This window comes from Anoplopoma fimbria, chromosome 18, assembly GCF_027596085.1.
Source record: "Anoplopoma fimbria isolate UVic2021 breed Golden Eagle Sablefish chromosome 18, Afim_UVic_2022, whole genome shotgun sequence".
Lineage (NCBI taxonomy): Eukaryota > Metazoa > Chordata > Actinopteri > Perciformes > Anoplopomatidae > Anoplopoma > Anoplopoma fimbria.
In genome coordinates this window covers 14,356,603-14,374,471 of record NC_072466.1, presented here as the reverse complement: position 1 = coordinate 14,374,471, position 17,869 = coordinate 14,356,603, and the positions used below count along the sequence as shown (strand labels likewise).

Genomic DNA, 17,869 nt, shown 5'->3' with positions numbered 1-17,869 from the left:
AGTTTCTTAAAGGCCCTATTACTTTCTATATGAATTAAAAATCACTAAGAGCATAAATGCAAAATTATTGTAAGAAATGGATGAAATTATTCTCACATTAAAGCGGTTTCCTAGTCAACATTTCTCAATAATAAACCTTATTTGGACACCATAGCTTCCCATATTTCATGGATACAGAAAATCAAAAACACGCTAATATTCTTTGGAACAACTACTTCATATATGTGGAAGACATGATTGATTCAATATTTTTCTGATCTTTTGCTGTGTGACAGAAATGTTTGCAAATACTTTATGAACTCTCTTTAGGTATAAGACTAAATAAGTGACTGCCTCTTTTGATGTTTCTTTGCAGTGACGCAATGTTTTTGCAAGGTTACAGAACAGAGTGAACTGCGGTTAGAAGGGATGAGAGATCCCTTCTAACCGCAGTTCACTTCTGAGTAAATGAAAGTAACATTTCCACCCACTCATTGTCTTCTATCGTCTAACTACAAGCAAATTGTGTATAAACATTCAAGTAATGTATATCATATGATGGAATATATGTATACTATATAAGAACATTCGGATTGCCTGTCTTTTATTCATCACCTTTTGTATGGATAAACTAGTCATCTAAGTGTGTATTTAGTGTTTATGCACACTGTCATGATGCACTCTCTCCAGCAGCCACAGTTACAACGAAAAAACATATAAGATGATCTTATAAAATAGCCAAGCAAAAGCTGCAGCCAGCTGAAAAGATATCAGAGATGAAGGAGATATTGCAATGACAGTAAGAACCTTTCAGGTGTAATAGCTAGCTATAGGTGCTTGCAGATAAGTATTTCAGACAAAGCAGAGGCAGAGAAAACCCATCACATTACATTACATTACATTACATTACAGTCATTTAGCAGAGGCTTTTATCCAAAGCGACTTACAATAAGTGTATTCAACATAGGTATTCGAGAGAACTACTAGTCACCAGAAGTCATAAGTGCATCTCCTTTCTTAAACAAGCATCTAAGAGCATAAACCAGAGCAAAAGTATAGTGCAGAAACAAACTAATACGAATACAATAAGTGCAACAAACTAATACGAATACAATAAGTACTAAGTGGAAGGCTCAGGGTAATACTTCACAGTTGTAGGACGTAGCTCAGGATCCAAACATCAAAGTAGAAAAAGTATTAACTATTAACTATTAAGATATCAAAAGTCTGTGGAATACTATTTTGTGTTTTATTCTCATAATTTTATGTCAAAACAGGTAAACAGGCCTGCATAACATAACAAGGTTTTTCTTTATATAAGAAAATTATTTATTATGAAACATGCACCATAATGCATTCAATTTTTTAGACAAGATATTTGCATGCATATTTTTATTGCTCTTAATTTTGGTGTATTAGTTTGTTGCACTTATTGTATTCGTATTAGTTTGTTGCACTTATGTCTTCGTAGTAATTTGCTTCTGCACACTGGTTTATACTATTTAAGAAAGGAGATTTTGCTCTGGTTTATGCTTTTTAGATGCTATTTAAGAAAGTGAGATGCACTTATGACTTCTTGAAGTAGTTCTCTTGAATACCTATGTTGAATACACTTATTGTAAGTCGCTTTGGATAAAAGCCTCTGCTAAATGACTGTAATGTAATGTAATGTAATGGTGACTAGTAGTTCTCTTGAATACCTATGTTGAATACACTTATTGTAAGTCGCTTTGGATAAAAGCCTCTGCTAAATGACTGTAATGTAATGTAATTGTGTGTTTTTCCTTTTTTTTTTTTTTTTTTCTGTGTATCCCTCGATTTCTTTTGTCCCCCTTCCCCCACCACCACCACCTCCCCACCACCAAATGCTGCGCTTTTATTTTGAAGTCGAGTTTTCGTGTGGTTGGCTTGACAGATTAGGATCCGCCCTTTTGACGAGGTAGCCATGGAGACCGCGCGAGAGCTAGGCAGCTGCTGGAGTTCTCACAGCGAGTTGTTTCCGCTCACCTAGAACAAGGCGCCGAGGAGGACAAGGAACAGACGGCACAGCGCGACGAAAACATTGTGTATTTATTTATTTTTTTGATATTGTTTTGCCACCTTCTGTTTTGTTTTTTTGGGGTGTGTCCATTTTTTTTTTTTTTTTTTTTTTTTTACTACCGTGAATGCATCGAGTGTGAAGCCGTGAGAGGAGGACTCGCCGCTGTTAACCTTTGCGTTGGTGAGTCTGTGGGCTGAGCACACATAGGCCACCGAGAGAGAGAGACACCTCCTCCTCCACGCCTGTACCGGCCGAGCGAGCTATTAAACAGCAACATTTCAGTATTTGTCAAGATGGATAACGAGTTGTCAAGTGTGTGTTTATCCACTCACATAACCAGCTTGGTTAAGTGAGCTAGCCGTAGCCAGTCACCACGTCAGTAAGCTAAGCTACACGTCCTGTGATGTGTGTCATTCCTGTGTTTATCTCATAACACACCCTTACTTGGCAAAGTGCTTAGAGATACAGTTCAACAGAAAGCCCGGCTCCAGTTTGTAGTTAGTCTCAAAACAGTTAACAGCTGTAGCATTACTGTGTTATTATTATTGTTGTTGTTATTGTTGTTATAATGTGGACAATAATACAGATACACAACAGCCTATGGGAATGATGTATGATGCGAGACTAGCTGAGACAAAGACCTCACAAATGTATGTGTAGCCACTCTGTTAGACTGAGTTTGCCTTGGTTTTGTCTTTGTTTTTGTCCTCTGTGTGTGTGTGTGTGTGTGTGTGTGTGTGTGTGTGTGTGTGTGTGTGTGTGTGTGTGTGTGTGTGTGTGTGTGTGTGCAGCCCACCACACTCTTTGTTTAAATAGCTCGCTGTACAGTTGCACGTGTCGAAGCGTGTGACTCTGCTTTAAAGCTGCTGTGGACGCAGTGGACTGGTTTCACACAGCTACAGAGATGTATTGTTGAGTTTTGAGAGTATGTCTCATTCAGATTTTTCAACATTGTAAATGCCCCCCCCACTCCCTCGCTTATGTCCCAACAAGAGTTTGAGTCATTCAGAGCAAAGGGAAGGGAAGTCCAAAGGTGAGCTGTTTTTTTATAACTATAATGGAGAACAAAGATGAAATGTACATTTCAGAAGACATGTGAAGTCAGGGAGAAGAAGTTGGGATAGCTTGGTGTATTGTGTCTAATATGGGGACAACCGATGTTTTGATCAAATCGTTGTGCCCCACATGTTGTTGTGAGAGCTGGTGGGGACGATATGATACTGTACTGCCACACTCTTTAGACTGCGGTAGCTATGACTACTTTATGGTGAGATTGCATTTTTGTCTTGATGATAAGGTTAGCCAAAAAAGCAGACTATCCTGTCTGTATTTTCTATCCATTAAACAATGTCAAATTCGATTTCCTGCATTAACTTTATTATTTGATGCTCTACATAGTTAATGTATAATAGTATATTTACCATGATGGAGGATTTTACCATATTGCCCACCTCTGTTTTATTTATTTTTTTAAACAAAATGAATAACCATTGCTGGGGAATAATTACCCACAATTATCAAACCCACAGTCAGTGTACATTTTGGAGTGGGCTACTTTTGAACAGGACAGTGTTCACCGACCAAATCTAAAAGTTGACCAAACAATATGTTGTTTTCACTTAGGCATTGCTCAACTTTGTGCCTTATGCCAATACCATTTTTGAAAGCAACTTTTAATTTATGTGGCAGTTGTAATAATGTAAGTGTGTTTATGTTTCTGCTTCCATTATTTCTTGATATTTTATAATGTTTTTTTTAAATCTTGTCGTATATATTGTGACGCAGCTTATTTTGCTGGGCAGTGTGGGTGCAGTTTTTTTTAGTGTCAGAATCGCTCATTTGACTCACATTGTTCAGGTTGACTGGTTTTCCTCTTCGACATTGTACCCACTCTGGCTATCACAGAGGAACTAGCAGATAAACAATGGGCAGTTTTAAGGGTTCTCAATTTACAACTCATTGCGTGACTGCAGTGAGGTTTTTACAACTGCCAGTCCAGCATTCAGAGGCCTTTCTGTTTGACAACATAGCTTAGAGAAAACATCTTGTGAGTACAGATAAGAACACTGCGTTTGGCTTCAATCCCATTCTCAGCTTTCCCAACCTTTCAGCACTGTCAACATAAAATATAACAGTGTCTCTCTTGTTTTATCTTACTTCTCTCCTTTTTATTTGCCTCCATTTTCCACTCTGTTTACGTCCCCTTCCTTGCGGCAGTACAGAGGGATGCTTGGGTGCTGTGGGGCTTAACACCACATACATTTTTTTTTTAACAAAGGGTCCTTTCTGTGCTGCCATGCACAGCCCCTTCTCTGGGCTCCCTCCACAGGCCCAGGCGGGCTCTACCAGCAGCAGTAGCATTCGGGTCTATCGGGTGGAAATCTCCTCCCGGCTGTTTCTTTGGCACACTGAGTGCTCTCTGTTCCCGGACACATGCCTGCGCTGCTGCTCTCCTTGGCTCCCTTTGCATTCCAGGAGCCTCGGGCAGCTGAAAAACTGCAGTAGCAGCCTGCTGGCTGGCTGGTTGTCTTGCTGGTGTCTGAAGTGGAAAGTTGCATAGTTTTTCCCCAAGAGGAGGACTAAACACACAGAGTATTTATGCTGTAAAAACCTCCAATTTCTTAATGAAATGGGGCCAAACATGACCTACACAACTGACAAATAGCATTGCCTTTTTTTAGCAATGTCATTCAGGCCCCGCAACTTACGATTATAACATTATTGATTATTATTTTGAGCAGGTTACTTCTTCAATTCACTTGTTTATTTGACCAACAGTTAAAACCCCAAGATATTCAGTTAACAAGTATATAAAACAGAGGAAAAAGCAAATCCACTGTCCTGTTCTGTTCCGTGTATGAAACAAGGAAGTTGTCATGTTCTCATCTATGAATAAGTGCCTGACTTTTTTTTGCAACATCTGTGTACATGCTGACGTGTCATTACATGTTCGTTTTTTTTAATTTTTTTAATCAAATCTGTTGAGTCAGTCTAGATGACTTTTTGCTTTTCGCTTGTAGTCGTATTAAATTCAGTAGCTTGCTTCAAGTTGGATAAGATGTTTATCATATTCTGTCCACTATCCTGTTCCAGTGACACTAATATAACTGTGAGTAGTCATACTTCAATGATAGCTTGGATGTCAGCCATTTAGAAGGGCTTTGCAATGATACTGATAGCTATTTAAACATTTGCCCCGTTTGACTGTACATACAGCAATGGCACCGCAGGCTGTAAATTGTGACGGGGTAAACCGATGCTACGTGTCTCGATGCAGCACCTGACAGGAAGCGTTTGTTCGCGTGGTTTGACTCAAATCTTTTTTCCAGGAAACACAAACTAAATCTCTTGAAGTTTAAAATAGCAGCGCCTTCTTTAATGTGATCTGTCAAGCTCAACATCTTTGGCAGTGTCTGACAGGAAACCCACACAGTTGAGTTATAAAGTTGACATCCAAACTTGGAAGTATTTTTGTGCTTTCGCTGTCAAACTGCCTGCTTTGTTATTAATCAATTAGATGCAAGAGCATACAGTCAGAGCATTAAAAGATCTGCAAAAAAATAATTTCAGGCTCCAAGCTATCTCGTTCCAGGTAATTGGAATGCTGTATTTAGTACCTTAGCACAGAGGTAATGACTTTGTCCTTTCTCTGACGCTCTTGTGTGAAAGCAATTCGACCAATTCTGCTTAAGTTTTCACTTTGCAAACATGCTGAACGGTCAATACTCTGCCCTCAGCTCTCTCAGGAGGTCAGCCCTGCATTATAAATGCCATCCCAAGTGGTTATTTACATCCCAACAAGTACTGTTAAAAAAACAACACATGCTATTTTTTGTCCTGCCTGTGACTTTTGTTTGTCCTAGATATTTATAAAACGTCCATCTGGCATATCATCATCTGAGTTACCCCAGGGGCCTCTCTGTAACCCAGGCCTTTTTAAGTGTCCTTCCCCAACATGGGAAATGAGAAAGTGTCTATGGATCAAATGGCTGGCACAGGTCCCATGCATGTGTTTTTGACTGTCTGCCCTTTGGCTCAATGCAGAACCCAAACTGTCCTGCCAAATCTGGCTTGCGTCACTCTCTCCAAATGGCATGGGCCACATGCAGGTGAGATGGCAGGCAGAAGGGGGCCCTGCTGTTTGTGTTTGTGTGTTGTGTGTGTGTGTTTGTGTTGTGTGTGTGTGTGTGTGTGTGTGTGTGTGTGTGTGTGTGTGTGTGTGTGTGTGTGTGTGTGTGTGTGTGTGTGTGTGTGTGTGTGTGTGTGTGTGTGTGTGTGTTGGAACATTTCTGCCAATTTAAAGCATCGTGATAATTTAAAATTGAACCGAGTGCAGGACACAAAAATGTGAAAGCACAGGTAAATCTAAAATCAACAACCATGAATGTGCATGTGTGTTTACACATACTTCTCTCTTCAATGTAGTTCCGGGTCATCAGTGGCAATGGCCACGCAGCAGATCTGCAATCAAATTCACAGCTCTCTAAGTGCAGCCATGCCATTACTGTAGCCATTAGCTCAGCAGCCTTGTGTAACTGTAATGGGCCCTCTGCCTGATCCCTCTGTAGCAACATAATCTAGACTGTGCACCTGCATCTCATTTATGTAATGATAGTATAAGTCTCACTGCCCCCCCCCAAATCAACCAACAAATGCTTTTAGGATTGTTTTTTAAGAGTTTGTATCACAGAGAGAGATTTGGGAAGAGAGGATGGTGGTGTTGATGTCCTTGTGCATGTGTCTGTGTGTGTTTCCTACCCATAAAGTCGCACAGTCACTTTTATCTCCTCCCGGCTTTTCTCTGCACTTGAAAGCAACTTTGATTCGACATTTACATGTTAGAATTTTTTTTGTTGTCATTTGCAACGGATACCACCACCTACTAGATAAGAACTTTGACAAACGGAAGATGCAATATGTCAGTAATAAGTGGGGCAAGGAAAAAAACAGAAGCTTGATATTTGGCCGCTGTAGTCGACTGAAATTGTCCACGAAAGATACTTTACATTCATCATCATCTTATTTAGTATATTGGCCTTATGAGCAGCTGAAGAATACGGGACATATTTCAGAAAGTACCACCCAATGAAGTTATCATAAAATAAATTATCCATCACACTCTATTACCTATAACAGCGTGCAGCATATGGCAGCATTGCGTTACAGCTGAGAAGACGGCAGCATGGCATCTGTTTATCATTCAACCGTAAAGTACTGTACCCTCTTTATTGAAACTCTTTGATAACTACATTTGATGAATCCCTATCCCTTTATAAATGCATTTAACAAACAATTAATGTACACATGTCTTCAAAGTTCTGCTGCTAGGCCATGACACCAGAGAGTCTTAAACTTATTGAAGTTTTACTTATTTAACGTTGACGCTACGTTAATCACTGTTTTATTTTGCGCTGACTCTCACACACTTTTAGCCTCTCTGCCCCTAATGCTTCTTCCTCATCAGCAGCAGGGATCTTTTTCCCCCGTTACATCATCGACAGCAGACCGTAATGGCTGGTTTATTTAGTTAGATCTTGTGGCGGAGCCAAAAGTGGGGAACGAGTTGAGATCAGAGGAAGTCTCCTGCTGTTGCTGCCTCTGGTGGTTTTCAAAAAAAAAAGAGCGCTGGAAATTGCTGTCTGTCTGCCTCTTGTAGGTTTAAATAGCAGGATTCTGTTTAAAGAAGTAAAGTACGAGAATAGGAAATACACGTAGGGTCAGTCATGTAGTCGTTATTATCGGGAAACCAACTGCTACATGATGACACGAAGAGAAGGCCTTTTCTCTGTCGCTCTCTCTCCCTTAGTCTTTAAAGCTCTCTCACTCTATTCCCTCCTGTCTCTCTGTGTTGCTTTTGGTTACATAATCCTCGCTGAACGTTGATAGTAATCCGCGTCCTCCCTCCTCCATCCCTCCCTCTCTCTCTCTCTCTCTATGTGGCCTGGACAGGTTAAGCCGTAGAGGACTCTCGCTGGTCGCCGGAGGAAAAGATGTGCGATGGAATGGTAGCGTTTCAGACGAGAGCCCCGTCCTCCTCTCTAGCCCACAGGCTGGCTGCCGCCGCGCTTCTCCTCCTCTTCACCCTGCTCCCCAATGGTCACGCATCAGGTAAGATGCAGACGCACAAACACACATTTTCTTCTCTCTCTCTCTCTCTCTCTCTCTCTCTCTCTCCTCCTACGCGTTGGCTAAAGCGCCATCTTCGCCGATCTCTTGTGAATTGATTGAGGTTATTTTCCCCCCGTCTTGCAGGTCAGTTAGATTAAATTGGCTTCCTTTACCCTTTGGTTGGTGAGCTCGCTCTGCCTCCGAGCGGCAGCTGAGAGCCCAATCCCCCCACTCTGTGAATCCATTCACTGCCCTAATGAGTCACAACCGTTTTCCTCCACTATTGAGTGAAATAGAGAGAGTATGTTGTCTGCGGTCACGTTACTGTCATAAGGTTTTAATCAGCGATGATATTTACGGATCATAAAACTCACGTTTTGGATCAGATCACGGATGAGAATCAAAGATTGGATCAGCAATCCATATTGGCAGATACAGATTTCAACAGCTCTGAAGTCAGTGTAAACAATCGAAAATTCTTAATGTTATCCTTTAACATTGTTATAGTCATATATAGTGTTCTTACCTTCATAAAAACGCACTAATGAAATGGTCGGGAAATAAAAGATTGTATTTTTATTCAATTTTTATTCAACTCTCACCAACACTACATTTTACAAGATTATATGTTTAACACATCATGTTAACGTTATCATTTACCTTCGCCCAATTCTCATTTATACTGAACAGAGCCTGAACGCATCATAATATAACTGAGCAGGACCTCTATTTTGTTGGCTATTAGCGGGGCTGCCACGGTAACCAGCTCTCCTCCTGTCAAATTAAATGCGGATTGGTTGTTTACAATGTAACATTATCAGAGACCTGCAACTAGAAAGCACAAATGCCGATGTAGTATTCGCATATTATTCTGCATTTTGGTGGATAACGATCGTCAGTAGAACTTTATTTCATACTGTGATGGTTGACGTTAAACTGTGTAAATTAATCCACAGGTCATCTTAGATTATTATCTTTGAATTTGAGGTATCAGGTTTTCAATTTGATTTGTTTGTTGGGGGGATAAACTTGGTTCACACTTGGAAGTACAAGTAATCCTAGTTAACACAGGTATTTAGTGTCCTTTTTTATTTCTTAAGGAATACAATGTTAATGGCATGTACTCGTTGAACCTCTTCACTTGTGCCAGCTTTCCTTTCACTTCAGCCATCCAATGTTCCACTCCCCCTCCCCCCACACAAACACACACACACAGACATGCCACACACACACACACACACACACACACACACACACACACACACTCCTCTCACATAGACAGCTTGTGAAATGTGCCAGATGTCCTTACCACAGAGAGGTGGCAGACTGTGTATGTGTGAATAAGTAAATGAGTGCGAGGGGTGGTTTGAGGCTCCGGGATGTTTTTAAAGCGTTAATTGATGAACTTTCTTTGATGCCTTTAAATTAAGGAATTTGTGTTAGAAACGGCAACAGAAGGATTAGAGGTATGTGAGAGATGGTCGGATGGGCAGGGGGAGGGCACTGCTGATCCCAAGTGCATCCCTCTCTCTCTCTCTCTCTCTCTCTCTCTCTCTCTCTCTCTCTCTCTCTCTCTCTCTCTCTCTCTCTCTCTCTCTCTCTCTCTCTCTCAAACTCTTATGTAATACACATGATTCATGTGGAGCCCAGAGGGACTGGTATCACGTTCACGTTCTGCATCCAACACACTCATACGCATACACCAGCCCACGTGCTCCGTGTACTGTATTTGTGTGTGTACATGTGTGTACATGTATGTGTGTGTGTGTATATTTCCATGAGTGCTCCACATACTCTGGTTACTTGTGGATGTTATGCATATGACATATAGTAATAGGTTGTACCCCAAAAACATTTGACTCAGTGTCAAAAGACAGACCCTGTGTCAACCACGTTCATGACTGTTGGTGCATTACAGAGGTGCAAATGGTTTGTTTAGAAATTATTTTCAATACCCATGATGCATCTGTGCCTGTCAACTGATGGAAAGAGGACTAGAAGTTCTCTAGACTCCATCACTAGGACTATTTCCACTGACATGTTTAAATGCCAAGACCCACTATCTCATGAAATGCTTGAATGGATCTGACAGGACAACACACCCATTTAAATGAACCTTCTAATTGTTAAATATTTTATTTTGTTTCCTTGTCGATACCTGTACTATTTTGTGTTGATAATGACCCAGTTTTTAAGCACGTAATGGAAAATTATAGCCGGTGCTCTGCGTGAGCTTTCAACAATACAAAGGTTAGCTTTGGGTGTTGTCATAGAAGTATATTTGTTGCATTATTACTTCCTTATAGTGCAGCGTTCGGTCTGACTCACAGTTCAAAAGTAAAGCGCTTGACATTTGTTCTCCTGTATCAAATGAATATATTTAAATATATGAAAAGCATGTCTTTAATTAAAACCTTAAAACCTTAATGATAATTGAGTACATCATTTCAGATATCTGATGAAGGAATTTTCACTTCAGGCGCTGTAGTATGAACTTAAATATTTAATCACACATCAGAAGCTACTTGTATTAAGGAATGGAAGATTAAGAGTCACAGAAAAAGAGAATATTTCTCTGAACACAAGAAAAAAGGACACTTTCATGAATATATAAACATTATAAATGGGAAGTATGAATACATAAAATGTAATTGTAATAGTAAAACAACCAAGAAAGGAATTGCAGCATTTACAACATGGAAGTATGAAATAAAATCTATAATTAGAAATATTACCATGAAGCTTTAAAGTCATCATGTTATTAGTCCTTCTTTTCAGCGGCCTCCCTCTCTCTCCTGCTCGGCATTCATAATTCACATAGGTGATCCCTAGACGTATTCCAGGGATGGAGATTGCTCTGGAAATTTTCATGAATATGAAATTGCATCACTGCTGACAGGCTTATTCCAAACTCATTCGAATAGCAGCGTGCTGTATGAATAGAAATGGATACTTAGAATATATACTGTGCAACATTTGCATACTAGAGCAAAGCTCTAAACACCACAGACGGCGCAGAGCGGCAACATACTTCTATTTTTCGGTCTTTTAGGTATTTGACCTTTTTAAGTGATGATAAATAAGATGGAAAGACAGGATGATAGACAGCAACGGTCGAGGGACTCTTTGCTCCCAATTTTGGTTTCTTTAACAATGAAAGGAAAAGCTTTGAGCTTATGCATTGGTTGCCTCATGTTCTCCGGGACAACAATTTCTTATACCTGTTGATATCCTTAGTGCCCGAGAGGTCACAAAGCCCTTTGGAGCCAATGTATTTTTAGAACCAATCACAGTCAAAGCCATGTCTTTTTTATCTGTTGTTCAGCTGTTCATTGTAAACAAGATTACCAGCGGAGTAGCTGCTTAGCTAATGTAGATGGCTGACTCAAGTATGTGCTTGTGATTACTATGTATGATTACATATGCTTAATTGTCTAGGACATTTTTCTCCAAAAGTAGCAACAGAGCAAAACATCCTCTGCTATCAAGCAGGGTGCCAGCCAACAAACACAGCAACAAAGCGACACTATGGGATTTATGTACGCGAAAGATAAATGGGATCAGTCTGGAGGATTTTTCAGGGCACAGTGCAAACATTTCTGGTTTCTTGTCTTTTCTGTGTGTGTATCTGACATCCCACTAATGTTGGCTCCATGGAGCTCAGTTCCTAATATGGTGTCAATTCCTTACAGTGAGCCTTTGTGGTTTGTTTCAGGGGGAAGCGGACCTAGACAGTGAGTCAGAACTGACAGAGTTATAAAGAAGGGGAACTCTTGAGAGCCAAAGGGTCTATTCACACAGATCACATGCCGTGTTTTCTGCCTCTAACAGGGTTATATGTCAGGAGGCAGAAAGACTCGGGCCGTCCTTGTGGGTCCACTTAAACAGATAAACGATGCCGTCTGAAAACCCATTGTCCTCTGAAGTTGAGTTAAAGCTGTTACAGGAAAGTGCCAGCGAGGACCAGAAGACTCCCACAAACAAGCCTGCTGTGTGCTCCGTGTGGCGGGGACGTTTATGTACGTCCATGTGTGAGAACGGGAAATGGCTTTTCCCCCAGCCTGGAAGAAAAGGGGAGTCATAGGGTAAAGTCAAGAGCAGAGGAGGGGGGGGGAAGCAAGGGAAGGAGCAGAGAGCTACCCTTCTTCTTTCCTCTGGGATTTGTGTTTGTTTTTGACAATCGATTGTTTGTCCATTCTTGGCTCGAGTTGAATGCACTTTTCTCCACCTGATGGGGGGGGGACCTTTTGTGTAGACAGATTCCTTTTTGTTTTGGCAGGTCTTGCATCACAGTTAAGGACCAACCCAAGGACATGAGTGGTGTTTTCTTGAAAGCCGAGCTCAAGGAAAAAGACTCAGCAACTCCCTTTTTTTCTTTTTAATAACAGAGTAGACTCCAGTGGCTAGCGTAGCGTCATTGCTCTGACCACAGAGGAAAATATCTGAATGAGCCTTGCCCTACTTCAGGCGTCTTCAAACAGCTGTAGTCTTTGAAACTTGTTGCTTTCTGTAGCCAAACAAAATGGTGTGTGTCGGCCTGCGCACTGTTGAATTGCAGCCCTCGCACAAAGTTTTGCTAGATAGACTGTGTGTACAAACACTGCGGCCCGAGGGAGGGAAACAATAGGTCCTGTGCAATTAACTGTTCAGAATAGTCCCCTGAAGTCCTGTTAGCGAGGCCGTTTGCAGGCAGCCAGCAGTAAAGCAGTTCGTCGCTGGCTGCTAGCTCCTTTCTGAAATGTGAGAACAAAGAGGGCTTTTAGGGGGGTGTTGGATGCCACAGGCCAAACCACAGCAAGCTGCAGCTCTACTAGATCACCAGTCTGCAATTAGGTCTGCTAACTCACTTTGTGTTTGTGTGTGTATGTGAGGATATTGACAGTGCACAGCCCCTTTTTCGATGATGTCTCTGTTCTTCTATCTCACTCTCTCTCTCTCTCTCTCTCTCTCTCTCTCTCTCTCTCTCTCTCTCTCTCTCTCTCTTAAAGGCTCCAGCCATTAGCCAGGTGAGACCGGAGCCCATTAGCAGCAGTCTGGTCGAATCCATCAGCCTTTCATTACCTGTGTGTTTATCACTTGAGCCATCACTCTCTGCTATCACCCTTTGTCATTTAACGGCTCACCCACCCAATCAGGCCCCAAAAGGGAAACTTTAAACGCCTCACCAGACTCTTCTTAAGAGATACTGTGGTGTGGACAGGCGACCCAGGACCATTTCATTTACTTTTGAAGTTGACCAGGCAGTTCGATGACTTAGTGAAGATCCCAGATGGCCGGGATTAGTGCTACTAGATTCACAGCGCTGCCAATTCACCTGCTAAAACTATGCTTATTATGTGAATTTCCTTCTTTTTTTTTTTACTGTCATTTCATTACATTTTTTGTGTTTGGGGTGTCTGTGTTGCATGTCAGATTCAGATATTTTTGGTTGGGTTAGTTGTGTGTGCAGTGTGCTGACCACATTCTTGTTATTTCTCCTCTGGTGACAGGTGCTGTATTGTAAAGGTTAATGAATGTCGAAGTAGGAAGTGTTGGCACTGGCAACATCAGGCAGACCAACGGTTGAATCTGATAACATACAAGTTCAGATATATGGGGCATTCATAACCACACTTGTCCTGCTTATCTGTCATGCTGATGCAGTGTATAAAGATAAAAACTTTGCGGGTATAATAAAAAAAACACACCATCCTATTTGGCGTTGTTTAAAGCTTTGTTTTTGGGCCTCCCTGCAGAACTTGAGGATTATTTTGCAGCCACATTAAGGCTGGGGAGAAGAGGGGCAGTTTGTAAATTGTTTTTCAGTGAAATGTGTGTGGTTGTCTGAAGCAGCAGGCAGTCATAATGATTTCCAAAGGCCTCATCTGAGGGACCAGCCTGCTGAGTAGAGGACATCTCTGACTAATGAGCTGCTAAATATATCCCCCAGCCTCTCCTGTCTTCTGTTGCGGTGGCTTCTGTTCTTTCATACGGTCTTTTATTCTCTCTTTCTGTTTGGTTTTTTTCTTCGTTCTTTCATTCTGTTTTTGACCATCTTTGAACTTTTATTTTTTGAGTTTTGTATTTGCATTGACAAGCTGTCATCTTAAAATCCTGTCAAAGACATATTCATGTTAATCTCTTTTTTCTGTATCCTATTTTTGTTGTTTGTCTTGTTTCCCCCCCCCTTCCTCCTTCATGTGTGTTTTTCAGGCCCACTGAAACAGTGTAGGCTGATTTGTTTTTTTCGTGACACCGTTATTCAATAGCAGCATCCTGTTCAAACAAGTTCATCAGCTTACACATAAGGCAACAAGCATCCTACACACATGCTGCACAACCATAGAGGCACCCACAGTGTCAGACTGTGAGCAACTATGTCGTGATGCAGGTACAGCATGAATAGTTTTCAATACTACTAAACAGTACGGAAGGGCAATTGGTGATATGTCGATGACCAGTTGAAGGCTTGAGATTTATTCATCCAACCAGTTTTCTGTGGCTTTTATTACTTCCCCTTACTATCTCTGGGAAAATGTAAAAAAACGAAAGCTGACCCAGCCCTCAGAAATTCTCAGGATAGAAAGCAACTTCTGAAGTACTTTTAGCTCCTTACTGTGCTTTCCTTTTAGCTGCCTGCATGACCATTAGTTTAGCACAACAGCTAAGTCAAGGGCAGCAACTGTCATGTTTGGAGCGGCATGTCACCGATTAGCAGAGCTCTCCTCTGCTGGGAATGAACATTGAAGTACAGAGTAGAACTTTTGGACATGCCTCAACATGACCCAACTGTAATGGAATATTGGAAATGTGGCAATACTGTACTGAAACACGCACAAGCCCTTAATCTGTTGACTCAGCTTTGAGCTTCTAACCCTAGCTTAGTCAGAAGCGCCCGTCAAAACTTCCACTAGTGTACTTGCTAAATAGCATGTAAAGAACATGTAGGCTACTTAAACAAAGTCAGTCTCAGGCTGCAAAATAAAGTAAACCACTTGATCTGACAGACTTGCTGATTTTGAGCAAAAGTGAAAGGGCCGGACTTTACGTGTGCGATCCTGCTGCATCCGTGTTTCTTGTTGTTATGGGCGGATGTGTCGACAAAAAAAGCCGATGAGATTTTTCCCTTTTTGATTTAGTTTTTTTGCAGAAATACCAGCAAGTTTATGATCCTTACATGCTTTGTTCAGGAAGATAATCACCACAAATGAACATCACTTTATGATTTCTAAAGCGGGGAAGGCAATTGGCAGAAGAAAAAAAAAGCAGACGAAGCTGTAATGGATTAAATGGCTTAATTAAAGACACTTCAGTGCTGTGCATATTTGCTGAATCGCAGGCCGGACGTGGCATCTCAAGTTTCTGCACCACCCTTTTGACACTGTCAGAATTCAGTTTCTACTGTTTCTACCTGACAACAGGATACATACATACATGATACATTCCAAGATGTCCACATTAAATTCAGTATTTCCTGTCCACCTCAAAGTAGTTCCTGTTTTGTTCTGTCTAGTCCCATCTCTCAATCTGAAACCAGTCCATTAGATGCGGCGTTGAGAAGTTTAGTGGCCAGTTGGCTTAGCTCCACTCTAATGCCCTCTGTCCTTATTACATCATCTGTAAACGGCTCTCTGTAACAAGCAGCAGCCAAATGGCCAAGGTCTATGTATAGGCTACACTGGAGTCCATTTAGATAATTGTGTCAGGATTCATCAGAAGCGTGCATGTATGCCTTACCTATATTTATTTGCATATCTATTTGTTTAGATCTGTAGATTTAAACAGATACGCTTTTGAATGTATATTCAATTTAAAAATAATAACTGGACATCACAAGCTATCAGAGTTCTTAGTCTGAACAAGAGCCAAAATAATAAGTTTACAATGAGAAATGGGGAAGGCTTTAGCATTTGCAAAGCTGCAATCTGCAAATATTTTGTTTTTAATTGATATTTAACTGAAACAATTGAAAAAAAAAAAAAAACGTATTTCATAAGTTTGAAGTTAAAATGCTAATCCTTTCAGCACATTTTCTTTAACAGCTTGTGTTTATATATAGCAGATGAAGCCATTGTTTTCAACCGTATGTGGGCTTGAGTCACCGATTAGATTATCTGGAATTTACATTGCACATAGCTTGTGACGCGTTTTTCAGAATGTGTTAGTGAACAACTATATTGTCTGTGTATTGGGCTGTGCTTCCTTTCACACTCATACAGTTACAAGTTACTGAGGAGTGTATGTGATGTTAGCATGCTCTCTTATGCTGGCAAGCAGGCCTTCCATCCGCCAAGGCTTTGGATGATGATGATGATGGAGTTTTATATCTGCGTTTGCAACGACAAACTGTTCGCTGTATTGGAAGTCTAGCCGGCGACATAAACAATGCTTTATATGTTCCCCATTGATAAGCTGTAGTTCATTGGCAAATCTCTCACAGGGATTCCTACTGACGATGAAATTCTCGTCATCTAGTATTTCTTTTTATTTGTCTACCAGAATTTTTTTTGCTTATTTTATTGTTAAAAAAATGTAGGTTTCGGTTGAGTTGACTAAACTTGAAGCTTTGTCCATTTGACTTGATGTGGCTTGCTTTGTTTATACTTGAGGTTTATATAGTTTCCCAGGAGCTTGATATTATTTGAGAGAATGTTTTGTCTCTGCCACGTACAGGTAGAAGCTGTTGCTAACCCTAGCATTTCTACTGTTTTCAGTAGAACTAACGTAGTGATACTTGTACATGGGTATGTACGGATCCATTTCCTTTTTAATATTTAGCATCTGACAAGCTTGGTAATTATCGCTGCTGTGTGTACTTAAATAGCTGGCTGCTGTTTTGTGCTGTTCATATGTTCACATTGAAGTTCATTAGCAGCAGCAGTTGCTGTAGCCAGAGAAAAAGGTATATAGCCAATATAATCTATCATAAATGCCTAGATTGTCTCCAGGGCAACTTGAGCAACAGCGTTGGCACACTTGAGGTATCTGCACGTACTGTTGGCAAGTACGTCCTTTGATCAGCTTCCCGTAATGATAAGGAGATTGGTTGCTGTTTCAGTTGTCAGTACTCTCTAGTGTATTCTGAGGCAACAGAAATCTGCAGTAGCCTTTACTTTCTACTAATCACACAGCATGTTGGCGTGTAAGAACCCACTGTTAACAACAAATGGCACACCACTTCTCCCAGTGGAGCAGACTGCATGCGTTAATGAGGTTATTCCACTTGCTGCCATTTGTTCACCCTCTCGGTGACCTGAGCAGTTGCCCTATTAAAGTTCAGTTGGACTGTATTAGGATGATGAGAGCTGCAACAGGCACTGCATTGTTAATTCATGGGAGATGTAACGCAAAGCGTAGGACAACGTCTCAGTTTTCACTTATTTTTTTCCCTGCCTCTTTGTCTCTTACAGGCATAAATCACCACAATCATGTGTCCTTAATCCTGTTATAAATGTTCCTGCTCTCTGCAATATGACTGCTCCATTTAAAGTTGCTCTCCTCCCACCGCTGTGTTGCCTGTAGGACAGCATGTGCTGTGCTATTGCAGTGAACCTGCGCACAACACAAACCGTAGCATGCAGGTAGCGAGACGATTAGCCAGAAAAGAAACACCAGCTGCAGACTAAGCCTGGTTTTACTGCAGTTTTTAAAAAAAATATCCATACTATAACAACTCTCAACAGACTGAAACTGCCCTCCCCTCACTGGTACTACAAGCATATCAGCGTGCCAGCGCTGGTAAGCAGGGTTGGGATTATCTCC

The 17,869-nt window shown here is 41.0% G+C and overlaps 1 protein-coding gene across 1 annotated transcript in view; it reads left to right on the top strand.

The window, feature by feature from the left end:
• The first annotated feature begins 2,116 nt into the window (after positions 1 to 2,116).
• susd6 (sushi domain containing 6) overlaps positions 2,117 to 17,869 on the top strand; it is a 31,139-nt gene continuing 15,386 nt past the window's right edge. Inside the window, exons 1-2 of the mRNA XM_054617960.1 lie at positions 2,117 to 2,200; positions 7,970 to 8,128. Of these exons, the coding sequence (XP_054473935.1) occupies positions 8,011 to 8,128 (118 nt within the window). The 5' untranslated portion in view covers positions 2,117 to 2,200; positions 7,970 to 8,010. The remainder of the gene's footprint in view (positions 2,201 to 7,969; positions 8,129 to 17,869) is intronic.